The 13,597-nt window shown below is 54.0% G+C and overlaps 1 protein-coding gene across 1 annotated transcript in view; it reads right to left on the reverse strand.

Annotated features, from left to right (window-relative positions):
• The window catches only part of LOC144483141 (uncharacterized), a 34,473-nt gene extending 29,060 nt beyond the window's left edge, over positions 1-5,413 (reverse strand). Inside the window, exon 1 of the mRNA XM_078201930.1 lies at positions 4,455-5,413. Within this exon, the coding sequence (XP_078058056.1) occupies positions 4,455-5,413 (959 nt within the window). The remainder of the gene's footprint in view (positions 1-4,454) is intronic.
• Positions 5,414-13,597: the final 8,184 nt, after the last annotated feature.

The raw sequence follows: 13,597 nt of genomic DNA on the forward strand, positions 1-13,597 counted from the left end.
ACAGGATTGATTCAGGCATCTCACCTTCCTGAGACACCAGTGAGCTCACGTTACAGTGAAGTCAATTCTGCAGTGATCACTTGTGATACTACTGTGCATTTAAGGAAGGTATTTTAATCCTGATTCTCTGGGGGGTTTTTTGTATTGTTGCCGTGATGTCTGATGAAAGCACAATGGGCCTTTTTGTTTATCTGTAATTTGGGCCCAATGGAATGTCCTGGAGTTTTACGAGTTTATGTCCCTTTTGAATTGTTGTGGGAAGATTGATTGACAGGTCAAGGTCAGGTGGTTCCTTCACAGGAGAATCCAAGGATTTCAGTTTTAGGTAGGAGCTGTTAGATCCCAGACTGAAAAGCAGTATTTCTGTGTCTCTCCCTGGTATTAGAAATTCTGCTGGCTCGATGGAAGCAGTCTTTCTTGCCTTTCTGGAGTGAAAATTTTGCTGAGAATGGTTTGCTAGCTCGAGGCAAGCAGTGGCTCTATCTCTACCTCAAGGGCGCTGGGAGCTACAGGACGGGGAAGTCAGCATTTCAATTCTCCATCCAAAGGACTAATTCACAGCAGGTGTTGCAGAGCTGCAAAATCGCGTGAGCATTCGTATGTTCTGTGCTCAACCAAAACCATGTGTGTATGTTGATAAGAATGTTGTGTTGGAACAGTACATTGAGCTGTTAATGTTTACACAATATCATGTTTTTTTTTTCTTGTTTGTAATTGGTAAAAGCTCTTGCTAAGTTTCTTTCCATGTGTTAATTGTATTTTTAAATAAACTTTGTTTGATAAAAGCTCCCCAGTGGCTCACTTGAATCATACCTGGAGTGAAACCTATCATGCTTACCCGTGCCAAATTCAAAATGCAAAGCTTATGATCTGGGATGACTTCATAAAACACCTTGGAGTTTCTGACCTGGATTATAACACACTGCTATGTGGACACTCTCCTTCTTCACTAATTCCCATCTCCTACTGTCTGGCAGATTGGAGAGGGACTGTAAACTTGGGTTTCTGTATTTAGTTCCTAATTTTATTGATTGTCACTCTAACCCCAGTCTCCGTGCCGTCACACCAAATAAATAATTAAAACTAATTGGGACTTAAATGGTGGTGAGTATACCCAGCATTCTCTGTGATGGGGAAAGTCCCCTCTCTACATCATGTGAGACGAATGCACAATAACAGCGTTGGATTGTTTGGAGCATGCCCAAGGCGAGTGATGGTGAAGAAGAGATTTTTCTCCCATTTGCTGCCGGTAAGTGGTGGCAGAGGCAGCGAGATATGAGGGAGTGGTGGAGCTGGCAGGTGGATGGAGGGGGTCATTAACACCCGGGATTGGTAGCAAATCTGGAATAAAACCCTGCAGGTCCTGCATTTGCAGCTCCAGGAATTCTGCTCCAGACCAGGATCAGATTAATGGCTGCCATTTTGTTTCAACAGGGAGCAGAACACACGTGTGGTCACCTTGACACAACAGCGAGGGGGCGGGGCTTCAGAGTCCCAGTGACCAGGAGAGATAATCATTGATTTTACTGTTAGGCTGCAGGCAGGAGCTGGAGATCTGAACACAGAGGAGAGGGAGGGAGAAAACTGGGAGTGGAGGAAAGAAATGGTGGAGCTGGTGAAATAAAAACAGAAAACGCTGGAAAAGCTCTCGGTCTGGCAGCATCTGTTGAGAGAGAAACAGAGCTAATGTTTCATGTCCAACGTGACTCTTCTGAAGAAGAACAAGAAAGGACGGCTGGTCCTCCAACCAGAGAGAGAGTGTCAGAGGCGGCTCTGAGCAAGAGCTCCCTCATTGGCTGTGCCGGGTCTGTCACCGGAAACAGCCGAGAAGCTGTCGCCAGTTTATACCCGGGACCAGAAGCTGCTTATTCTCAATTAAACAGGGAATTCCTGCAAACACACTGCAGCTCCTTCTCTATCTGAAGATCCAATGTCTGTTGTATAATTGTCCCAGGGTTAACAGGCTCCTCTTAACTCCTCCAACTGATTTTTCACAGATTATTTTAAATGGCTTTATTCTAAATTAGTAACACCAGCTTTAAAGTCACTGATTCAAGACTATCACAAACACATTAAATCATCACACAATAAATACCAGTCATTTTTCAGACTGGAATTTTAAACCCACTGTTTCGCTCTCACTCAGGAACAGATCCCAGTTTTACACCAATCTCTGATTTGACAGCACGTTTCCAGCATTCACCGCTGTTCTTCCTGACTCTGAACACAGTTGTAAAGGAGCTTCTGTTCCCTGTTTAGGAGCTCAGAGCCATGTGTGAATTCACTGGGTGCTGAAGGGTCAGTATTTCCAATATTCACTCCTCCAGTTTCCAGGTTGCGTCTGTCCCTCACTCAATGCCTGTTGTATTGTTGTCCCAGCGGTTAACAGGCTCCTGTGAACTCCTTCATCTGATACTTTAATGCAGACTTTTATAAATTATTTTGAATGAGTTTATTTTAAAATAGTAACACCAGCATTAAAGTCACTGATTCAAGACAGTCACAAAAACATGTTAAATTATCAATGGCTACTGAGTACAGCCAGGCCTCAGGCAAGGGTTTCTGAGTCGATTCTGTGCAATGAAATGTCTTATCAGTGTTGCCATGGTGAGCTGTCTGCAGTAAAGAGCCTGTTTGAGCCTCGAACTCAGACTAAACTCTCTCCCAAACACAAAAAAATATTAGACCCCGTACCTCAATGAATTGTCATAAATTATAAAGGGTTTAGATACAGAAATCATTCAAGCTGGAGCGTGTGTTTGAAAATATTATCCTACATTTTATAAAATAAACTTCTCAACAATTGGTTCAGCTGCTGTTTGAGAATTGAGTCAGGTTTTGGGAATCTGACACCAGGAAGGCCATGGAACACGGTGCAGAACAGATTCACTGCAGCTCAGAAAGAAGCCACTCTGCCATTGGTGTCATTGCCAACTCTTTGGAAGAGCTATCCCATTAATCCTACTCGTCTGCTGTTTCCCCACAGCTCCAGAAATAATTTCCCTTCAAACATTTCTCCAATTCTCTTTTGAAAGTTATTGTTGAACCTGCTCCCAGAAGCTTTCAGGCAGCACACTCCATCACTGTGGAATGAAATGTTTTCTCAGGGTGACCCATCTTCGAACTTAGTCCCAATTTCATTTTCCCATGAGGAGAAACTGGGAATCTTTTCATTCGAACAAAGCAGGATGAGAGGAAATGTGAACAACTTGTTCAAAACTGGATCAAGACCATCATCCAAGATACTACAAATACTCTTTCTCTTTCAAGATGAGTCTGATGTCCATCATTGGGAGATGCTGGAATCCATTAATAAGGAGATGCCCTACCTTAACCTCCTTCATCACAGATTCGAGAATTTTTCCAATGACCGATGTTAACCTAATTGGCCCACAGTTTCCTGCTTTCTGTCTCCCTCCTTTCTTGAATAGAGGAGTCACATTCTCTATTTTCCAATCTGATTGGATCTTTCCAGAATCCAGAGTATTTTGGAAAATTAAACCCATTGCAACTACTATTTCAGCAGCCACTTCTGTAAGACCCGAGAACATTGTGCATCAAGACAAGGGAATTGTCAGCTTTGAGATACAATAATTCTCTCACTTCCTCGTCTCTGGAGCATGTTATAAGTTCCCTGTAATTGTGTCAAGTTCCTCTCTCCCTTTCACTCCCTTATTCACAGTTATTTCTGAGGATGTTATTTGTTTCCTCCACAGTGGAGACTTGTAGAAACTCTTACTGTCTGTTTCTATATTTCTCGCTAACCTTCTCTCAGACTCTAATTTCCCTCTCCTTACTGATCTTTTTGTCATTCTTTGCCATTCTTTATATTCTGTATCTGAGATTATAAAAACCTCAGCTTTTCAATAGTTGTTGGTGGCTCCGGTGGGTTCAGTTCTCAGCTGTGGGCAGCATCAGGTTCAGCTTCACCCAGCACATCTATATCTGCAATGTCACCTTGATCTCACATTTATAAAACTCCTTACAGACAATGAGAAACATCCCAAAGGGTTTTACAGGAGCAGTGACTCTGAGCCACATCAGGAGATATGAGGATGTTAAACCGAAGACCCCCCCATCTGTTCTCTAAGATCCTATAGTGACTATTTTGAACAAGAGCAGGGAGTTCACCCCTGTGAGAGCAATATTACCCCTCACCCAATCTCCCTAAAAACAGATCATCACTGCTCATTATCATGTTGCTCTTTGTGGAGGCTGATTACGCACGGAGATGATCTGAGGTTGTGAAGAGTGTGATATCAATGCAAATTTTGTCAAAGCCCAGTTCCTGTACTTTGCAGCAGCATCATCAACACTTCCCCAGTGTCATAATGAGCAAAGTTCAGTCCTGAATCTGATGAGCAGAGCAGTGCAGTCATTTATGAACTCGCTGGTGCACCAGCAGGTTGTATGATCGATTAAAACACTTTCCACATGTGGAGCATGTGAAGGGCTTCTCCCCGGTGTGAATTCGCTGGTGTGCCTGCAGGGTAGATGAATTAATAAATCCCTTCCCACACTCAGAGCAGGAGAAGGGTCTCTCATTGGTGTGAACTCGCTGGTGTATCAGCAGATTGGATGATCGAATAAATCCCTTCCCACACTCGGAGCAGGTGAATGGTCTCTCCCCAGTGTGAACTCGCTGGTGTGTCAGCAGATTGGATGGTCGCGCAAATCCCTTTCCACATTCAGAGCAGATGAATGGTCTCTTCTCAGTGTGAATCTGCTGGTGTGTCAGCAGGTTGGAGGACTGAGTGAATCCCTTCCCACACTGGGGGCAGATGAACGGCCTCTCCCCAGTGTGAGTGCGCTGATGTACAGTGAGTTCAAATAATCGTCTGAACCCAGTTCCGCAGTGAGAGCATCTGAACGGTCTCTCATCAGTGTGAACACGTTGATGGTATTGAAGATCTCCAGAACCTTTGAAGCACTTCCCACACTCTGGACATTTAAAAGGTCTCTCACCAGTATGAACTCGTTGGTGTATCTGAAGGTGGGGTGATGTCCTGAACCTCTTCCCACACAGTGAGCAGCTGAACGGTGTGTCCCCGGTGTGAATGCGCTGGTGCTCCCTCAGTCCATGTGGGTTTTTGAAGCTCTTCTCACAGTCGGAGCATTTAAACTTTCTCTTGTCAGTGTGAACTTGCTGATGTTTCAGCAGGTGGGATGAGAGAGTGAATCCTTTCCCACACATGGGGCAGATGAATGGCCTCTCCTCAGTGTGGAGTCTCTGGTGTCTCTGAAGGCAAATTAACTGAGTGAATCCCTTCCCACACATAGAGCAAGTAAACGGCCTCTCCCCGGTGTGTCTGCGTCGATGGATTTCCAGCTCGCACGGGCGTCTGAATCCCTTCCCACAGTCCCTACATTTCCATGGTTTCTCCCTGGTGTGAATGGTGCTTTTTCCTTCCATGCTCAGGTCCTGATGAATCGAATGAACCTGGATGCTGGAATTTGAAACAGAAACAGAAAATCTCAGCAAGTCTGACAGCATCTGTGGAGAGAGAATAGAGTCAACGTTTTGAGTCTAGATTACCCTTCGTCAGAGAGGAAAGAGACCATACTTTTAGTCAGACAAATAAATGTGTCACAAAAACAAAAAATGCTGAAAAATCTCAGCAGGTCTGACAGCATCTGAGGAGGCACGGTGGCACAGTGGTTAGCACTGCTGCCTCACAGCGCCAGGGACCCAGGTTCAATTCACGACTTGGGTCACTGTCTGTCTGGAGTTTGCACATTCTCCCCGTGTCTGCATAGGTTTCCCTGGGTGCTCCGGTTTCCTCCCACAGTCCAAAGATGTGCAAGTTAGGTGCATTGGCTTTGCTAAATTCTCCCTCAGTGTACCGAACAGGCGCCAGAGTGTGGCAACTGGAGAATTTTCACAGTAACTTCATTACAGTGTGAATGTAAGCCTACTTGTGACTAACAAATAAATGTTTTTTACTTTTAGCATCTGTGGGGAGAGAAATGGTACCGTGGTGAAGCGGTCTAAGGCACTGGATTAAGGCTGCAGTCTCAGCAGGGGCCTGAGTTCGAATCCCACTGCTGCCAGAATTGATTTGAGTTTTGGGGCGGCACAGTGATTAGCACTGCTGCCTCACAGCTCCAGGTCCCGGGTTCAATTCCAGCCTTGGGTCACTGTCTGTGTGGGTTTCCTCCGGGTGCTCCGGTTTCCTCCCACAGTCCAAAGATGTGCGGGTTAGGTTGATTGGCTCTGCTAAATTGACTAGTGTGGGGTTACGGGAATAAGGCTCGAGTCGGATTGTGGTCAATACAGACTTGATGGGCTGAAGGGCCTCCTTCTGGACTGTAGGGATTCTATGAATAGAGCCAATATTTCCAGTCAGGATGACCATAGATTTTGATTTGATTTATTCCTGTCACGTGTATTGGGACACAGTGAAAAGTATTGTTTCGTGTGCTGTAGAAAGAAAACATACCATTCACTGAATATAAGAAAAGAGAGGGTGCAGAATGTAGTGTTATAATCATAGTTAGGGTGTAGAGAAAGATCAACTTAATGCGCTGTAGGTCTATTCAAAAGTCTGACAGCAGCAGGGAAGAAGCTGTTCTTGAGTCAGTTGGTATGTGTCCTCAGACTTTTGTATCTTTTTCTCGATGGAAGAAGGTGGGAGAGAGAATGTCCAGGGTGCGGGGGATGCTTGATTATGCTGGCTGCTTTACCGAGGCAGCAGGAAGTGTAGACAGAGTCAATGGATGGGAGGCTGGTTTGCGTGATGGACTGCACTATGTCAAATCTGCTGAGATTTTCCAGCATCTTCTGTTTTTGTTTCAGATTCCAGCATCTGCAGTAGTTCACTTTTAAATAAATGTCAAGCTGAGGGAGCAAAGGATGTTCTTAACAGAGAGAGATCCGGGTAGCCTCCCTGGATTCACGTCCTTTCCCTTCAGTTGCTGCAAGTCCCCAATTTCCCCCAGAATGAGAAAAGAAATGGAAAGGGGGGGGGGGGGGGGAAGGAAAGTGTTTTACTCACAGATGTTGGCCTCTTTTAAGGACTGTTTAACTGTGTCCAGGATGCAGATGCAGGAGACAAGTGGAAATCTGAGTCTGTCCTCTTTTTAGGTCAAACCAAACCAAGTAAACAAACTCAGATTAAATCAGGACAAAGTAAAAGGGGCAGCTCCCCAAAAAGGAGGGGGAACAGCCCGAACAGAAATCAAAGTACAAAGGAAACTTAAAAACATCAAATTAAAATGTGATTATTAGGGTCAATAATGCACCCCAACCCCTGCGGTGCCCAGCGGGCGCAGAAAGCGTCAACCGCGCCCGTGGACACCGCATGCTCCCTCTCCAGGGACACCTGGCCGCGAACGTAGCCGCGGTAGAGGGGAAGACAGTAAGAATGGACGGGCCCCCTCGATCGCCCGCTGCCTGGACCGGTAAATGGGAAATCTGAGTCTGTGTGCAGCTCAATCTCCATTCAGAGAGACCTCTTTTTAGGTCAAACCAAACCAAGTAAACAAACTCAAATTAAATCAGGACAAAGTAAAAGGGGCAGCTCCCCAAAAAGGAGGGGGAACAGCCCGAACAGAAATCAAAATGCAAAGGAAACTTAAAAACATCAAATTAAAATGTGGTTATTAGGGTTAATAATGCACCCCAACCCCTGCGGTGCCCAGCGGGCGCGGAAAGCGTCAACCTCGCCCGTGGACACCGCATGCTCCCTCTCCAGGGACACCTGGCCGCGAACGTAGCCGCGGTAGAGGGGAAGACAGTCAGGATGGACGGCCCCCTCGATCGCCCGCTGCCTGGACCGGTAAATGGCGCGTTTCGCCAGGCCCAGGAGCAGGTTCACGAGGAGGTCGCCATCCCGACCCTCCCCTCTCCGCACCGGGTGTCCGTAGATCAGGAGCGTGGGACTGAAGTGCAAACAAAACATCAATAAAAGATTCTTCAGGAAAACATAAAGGGAGTGCAGCCTAAGACACTCAACATAGACATGGTCCACGGACTCCACAAGGCCACAGAAAGGGCAGTCTTCGGAGCCCGTGAACCAGTGAATCCTACGGTTGTGCGGAACTGCTGCATGCATCACCCTCCACCCCAGGTCCCCGACGTAATTGGGGGAGATCCCTCCGTAGAGGGACCTCCAGCGGGGACCTCCGCCGCCCGGCGGCAACAAGGCCCGCCAAGGTGTATCCGGGCGACAGGCGAGGAGGCGGTAGTGGAAGGTGTGCAGCAGCAGCCCGCACAGGAAACGCCTCCGCGCGGTAGAAAAAGGCACGGAGGGCATTTCCGCGAGGCGGCTCAGGCTGTGGGGCACCTCACCCAGGGGAGGGAGCTGAGGCTTTGGGCCAATGTGGAATTCCGCCCGAACAGGGGAACGCTCGGGCGGGATCCCACCGCACGCCTGTGCCGTCTCAAGTTTGCGTGCAGTTTCGGGGCCGAGCACGACCGTCCTAAGGTCTAGGATGGCTTTGGCCGCGCGCCGGACGGACGTCCCCGCGCGCTCAGCCAGCACGCGGGGACTCATCCAGCCCGCTCCTCCGCCATCGAGCACGTCCCCGATTCTGGTCACCCCGGCGTCCACAGCCCCCCTCTCCGCCAGCCACCTGAAGTTATACGGCTGGAGGAGCGGATTCCTGAGCAGCGGCTCTCGCACGAGAGCCGCTACTCCTGACGGGGGAGAGCTGCGTCGCGAGGCGACCTTGTTCCAGACAGTGAGGAGGTCCTGGTAAAAGACGGGCAACTCCTGCAGGGTGGTCGAAGCACGCCCCAGTTCGATATGCAGGAGCTGCACGTCATAATTGAGGCCGTGCCACTGGCGGAAGAAATACGTCGCCATGGCACACCACTGTGGAGGGGGCTCAACGTAAAGGTACCTCTGCAGGGCCTGGAGGCGGAAGGTCGCTATCTGAGTGCGGAGGCACACCAGACCTTGTCCGCCCTCCTCAAGCGGGAGATACAGGACCGCAGCAGGGACCCAGTGCAGTCGATTGCCCCAGAAGAACCGCACGAGGGTTCTCTGGATATCGGTGACAAAGCCAGGGGGAGGGGTCAAAGGGACCAGCCGGTACCACAGCATGGAGGCGACCAGCTGGTTTATGACGCGAGCTCGCGCCCCGTAGGACAGCACTCGGAGCAGTCCTGTCCAGCGACCCAGGCGGGCGGAGACTTTGGCCTCCAGCTCCCGCCAGTTCGCCGGCCAGGATTCCTCGGCTGGGCAGAGATGGGCCCCCAAGTAGAGGAGGTCGGTCCTGCTCCAGGTGAAAGGCCTGAGCTCCTCCGGGAGGGGGTCTGTCTCCCAAGGACCGACAAGGAGTCCGGAGCACTTGGCCCAGTTGATCCTGGCGGAGGACGCGGCGGAGTACACCGCCTGGCATTCTCGCATCCTCCGCAGGTCAGCCGGGTCCGTGAACATGAGGAGCACGTCGTCGGCGTAAGCTGACAGGACCACCCCTACGTCCGGTCCGCGCAGGACCAAGCCTGACAACCTCCTCCGCAAGAGGCGCAGGAATGGCTCCACGCATACGGAATACAGTTGGCCGGACAAGGGGCAGCCCTGCCGTACTCCTCTCCCGAAGCGAAGGGGCGCCGTCAGGGACCCGTTAACCTTAATCAGACACTCTGCGGCAGAGTACAGTAATCGGATCCGGGCGACAAAATGCGTCCCGAACCCGAATGCCCGCAGAGTCCCGAGTAAATACTCGTGCTCCACCCTGTCGAACGCCTTCTCCTGATCTAATGACAAGAAGGCGCCCGACAGACCAGCCCTCTGGGTGTGATGGATTAGGTCCCGGACTAGGTGGAGATTGTCATGTATGCAACGGCCCGGGACCGTGTAGGACTGGTCAGGGTGGATCAAGTGGTCCAGCACGGATCCAAGGCGTGAAGCCATAGCCCTGGCAAAGATTTTATAATCCGTGCTGAGGAGGGAGACCGGGCGCCAGTTCTTGAGCAGGTGGAGATCCCCCTTCTTGGGCAGCAGGGCAATGACGGCCCTGCGCCACGAAAGGGGCATCTCCCCGGTAGCGACGCTCTCCCCCAGGACCCCCGCGTAGTCGCTCCCCAGGACGTCCCAGAACGCCCTGAAGAACTCTACTGTCAGCCCGTCCAGCCCAGGGGCCTTGCCCCGGCTGAGGCCATTTAGGGCGCCGGTCAGCTCGGCCATGGTGGTAGGGGCCTCGAGCCTGCCGACGCCCTCCGGGCTGACCTGCGGCAGGTCCTCCCACAGAAGTCTGCGGGCATCCTCGCTGGACGGATCCGGAGAGAAGAGCGAGGTGTAATACTCCCGGGCAATGGCCCGGATGCCCTCCGGATCCGAGACGGGGGAACCGTCGTCAGCCAGCAGCGTAAGGAGCTGCTGACGGTTAGCCCGCCCTCTTTCCAGCGAGTAGAAGAAGGGGGAGCCGCGGTCCAGGTCCACCCGGAACTGGAGCCGCGACCTCACGTACGCGCTGCGAGACCTGGCAAGCTGCAGGTCCCGCAGCGCGTCCTTCTTCTCCCTGTACTCCGAACGCAGGGCCGGGTCCGCGTCAGGCCGACTGAGACGTGCCTCCAGGTCGAGCACCTCCTTCTCCAACTCCTCGAGCCTGGATTTCCGCCTCTTTGTCGACCCCCTCGCGTACCCCTGACAGAAGGTACGGACGTGAGTCTTGCCCACATCCCACCAGAGCCTCAAGGAGGGGAAGCCTCCCCGCTTCCTTCTCAAGCCGGCCCAGAATCGACGGAACGAGTCCAGGAAGCGCTCGTCCTCCAGCAGCGTGTTGTTAAAGTGCCAGTACGCGGACCCCCGCCGGATGCGAGACGGCGCAAAGTCCGCCCACACCAGGCTGTGGTCCGTGCTCGACACCGGCCGCATGGAGACCGAGGACACGCCGGACACGTGCGCCTTCGAAATGTAAAGGCGGTCGAGCCTGGACGCTCCGACTCCAGGCCTCACGAAAGTGAAGGCGCTGGAGCCAGGATGGAGATGTCTCCAGACGTCCACCAAGTCGTGGGACCCGATCAGGTCCCGCAACTTCACCACCGCCGGAGTGCGCAGCCAGGGGCCGGTGCGGTCCCGTGCCTCGAGGATGCAGTTGAAATCTCCCCCGAGGATAATGCATTCGCCCCCCGCGATGGTGTCGATGTGAGCGGACACTTTCTCGTAGAAAGTCGTTTGCTGCGGTCCGGCGGTCGGGGCGTAGACATTCAGCAAGTGAATGACCACGCCCCCCTCACGGACCGTCAAGTGCAGCAACCGGCCTGGCACCGGCTCCTTGACCCCCAAGATCTCCGGCTTATAACGCGGGGCCAACAAGATAGCCACCCCGCAAGAAGCGAGCGTGAGGTGGCTCATGTAGACCCCCCCTCGCCACTCCAGGAGCCATTGGGCTTCGTCTCCCGGAGCGGTGTGGGTTTCCTGCAGGAAACACACCGCATACTTCCCGTCACGGAGGACCGAGAAGTTCTGGAACCTGCGGTGTGGCCCACTGCTGCCGTTGATGTTGAGGCTGGCTATGGTCACCTTCATGTCAGCAGCTTTGTGCCACCGTCACCACTTAACTAGGTGTGTGGGGGGGCGCTGGCGCAATTCTCACCAGTCCACCCCCCACCTTTTCGAGCCTGTGGAGGAACCGCAGTACCCAGCGCCGCTCTATTTTCTCCAGGCCCGCGGAGGCATGCGAGCATGCCTTCACGGACCGGACGAGCTGCGCCAGGTCCGGCCAGCGGCCGAGGGCTAGCCGGATTATGTCGGAGCGACCGGAATGGTTACGGATAAAGACCCTGAGGTCCTTGGAGGGGATGAGGGACGACTCGGTGGGGGGCACGAGGGAGTCCCCCGCCTCGCTCTGGGCAGACTCTGAAAGTGTCCCCGTGCCCTCCACCGAGCCGCTGACCTCCTCAGGGCGGTCGCCCCTCGACTCCGAGTCCCCCGCCGCAGGACGTACGGCGGGCGGCACGGAGCCACCAACTAGCCCTAGCCCCTCCCCGATCCCACCCCCAGGATCGGTGGAGGAGGGGTTCCCCCCGGGCTCACCTTTCCCGGATTGCGGGCCCCCGTGCGACGGCGGCCCAGCCCCCCCCCCCGCCCCAGACGCTTGGACACCCCCCAGGTCCGGTGTATCCTTCGGACTGAGGTTGGGGATGTCCAGCGTCCAAGGTCGGGACGGAGAGGACGAGTGGATCGTCTCTTCGCCGCCGCCGCACGAGGACATGAACATTGGAGTGTCGCCCCAGTCCCCCGACAGACTGAAGAAGAACTCCGGGTTGTAACCGGCCGGGTGGAACGGAACCGTGGGGGTCCCGCTGCCACCCGGCCCCGGAGACTCCTCGCCGGGGGACTGAGGCAGCACACGCTTCGATTTACAGGGTGCCTTGCCCCCTTTTTTCTGGGGACAAGGCACAAAGACAGGTGGGGGCACGGCAGGAGATGACTCACAAGGGGGGAGGGGCACGCAGACCTCGAACTCTACGGTGCCCGAGGGGCCCCGCCTCTTTTTGTTAACCTGCCCTCGGGCAGGCGAGGCCCCTCGCCCTCCGCCCCTCTTCGCCTTGCCGCGCCCCCCCTGCTCTCCCGTCACTTCCCCCCGAGGTGGCGGCGTCGCCAGTTTTGCCGGCTCGGGGTCGCTTACCCCCCCATGCTCGGGCCCATGATCCCGGGCGCCGGACCCAGCACTAGGCCCCGGAGAGCCCACGGGCCCGGCAGATGGTGGTGGTGGTGGGGGGGGGGCGCAGGTGGAGACTGAGGCGGTCCCCGAGCCGGCTGCCGGGGTGGTTGGGGTGTTTTCCCTGGGGGCCGGGGTTCCGGTACCCCCCTTCTTTTTTGTAGGTCCTTTATGGGCCTTTTGGCCGCGCGGGGGCTCCGCTCCCCCCCCGCCGGCAGCTGAGGTGGCAGCTGCTGCCGGCGTGGCCTCCCCTCGCGGGGGGGCAGATGGTACTCGCTTGGGGGGAGAGGGGGCTGCGGTGCCAGCTGCGGCCGCCTTGGGTTGGTGGTCGGCGGCCTTGGAGACGGGGCAGTTTTTCCTCACGTGCCCCGCCTCCTTACAGGCATGGCACCGCACACCGTCCGTGGACCAAAAGACCCGGTACGTGGTCCCCTCGTGGGGGACATTGAACCCTCCCTCCAGTTCCTCCTCCCGGGCCAGGCGGACAAAAACCTGGCGCCGGAAGGAGTATATGTGGCGGAGGGAGGGGTCCCGAAGGCCGAGCGGGATCGGCTGCACCCCGGACCTGACCTCCCCCAGTAGATGGAGGTGGGGGAGGAGGAGCTCACTTGGTAGGAAGGGCGGGACGTTCGATATTACTATCTTGTGGGCGGTGGCCTCCAATGGGTCCACCGCCAGGAACGTCCCGCCCACCGTGAGCCCCTTTTCCAGGGCGAGGCGAACCGCCCGCTCGGCCTTCAGGAAGAATACGGCCCGGCCGTACATCTTAGAGGCCGCGACAATGGCTGAGGGGCCGACAACCCCAGCCATTGCCTTAACGCAGGCCTCGATAGACATGTCGGGGTGGGCGTAGCACTTCACCCCGAGCTGCCGCGTGATTAAAGAGAATGGCGGCAGGGCCTTGGGAGCGGCGGGGGCTCTGGCAGCCGCCACGCCCGCATAGGTGGGCCGAGAAGGCCCTGCCACCGGCGACGCTGGTGATGTC

Source organism: Mustelus asterias, unplaced genomic scaffold (assembly GCF_964213995.1).
Source record: "Mustelus asterias unplaced genomic scaffold, sMusAst1.hap1.1 HAP1_SCAFFOLD_47, whole genome shotgun sequence".
NCBI classification, from domain to species: domain Eukaryota; kingdom Metazoa; phylum Chordata; class Chondrichthyes; order Carcharhiniformes; family Triakidae; genus Mustelus; species Mustelus asterias.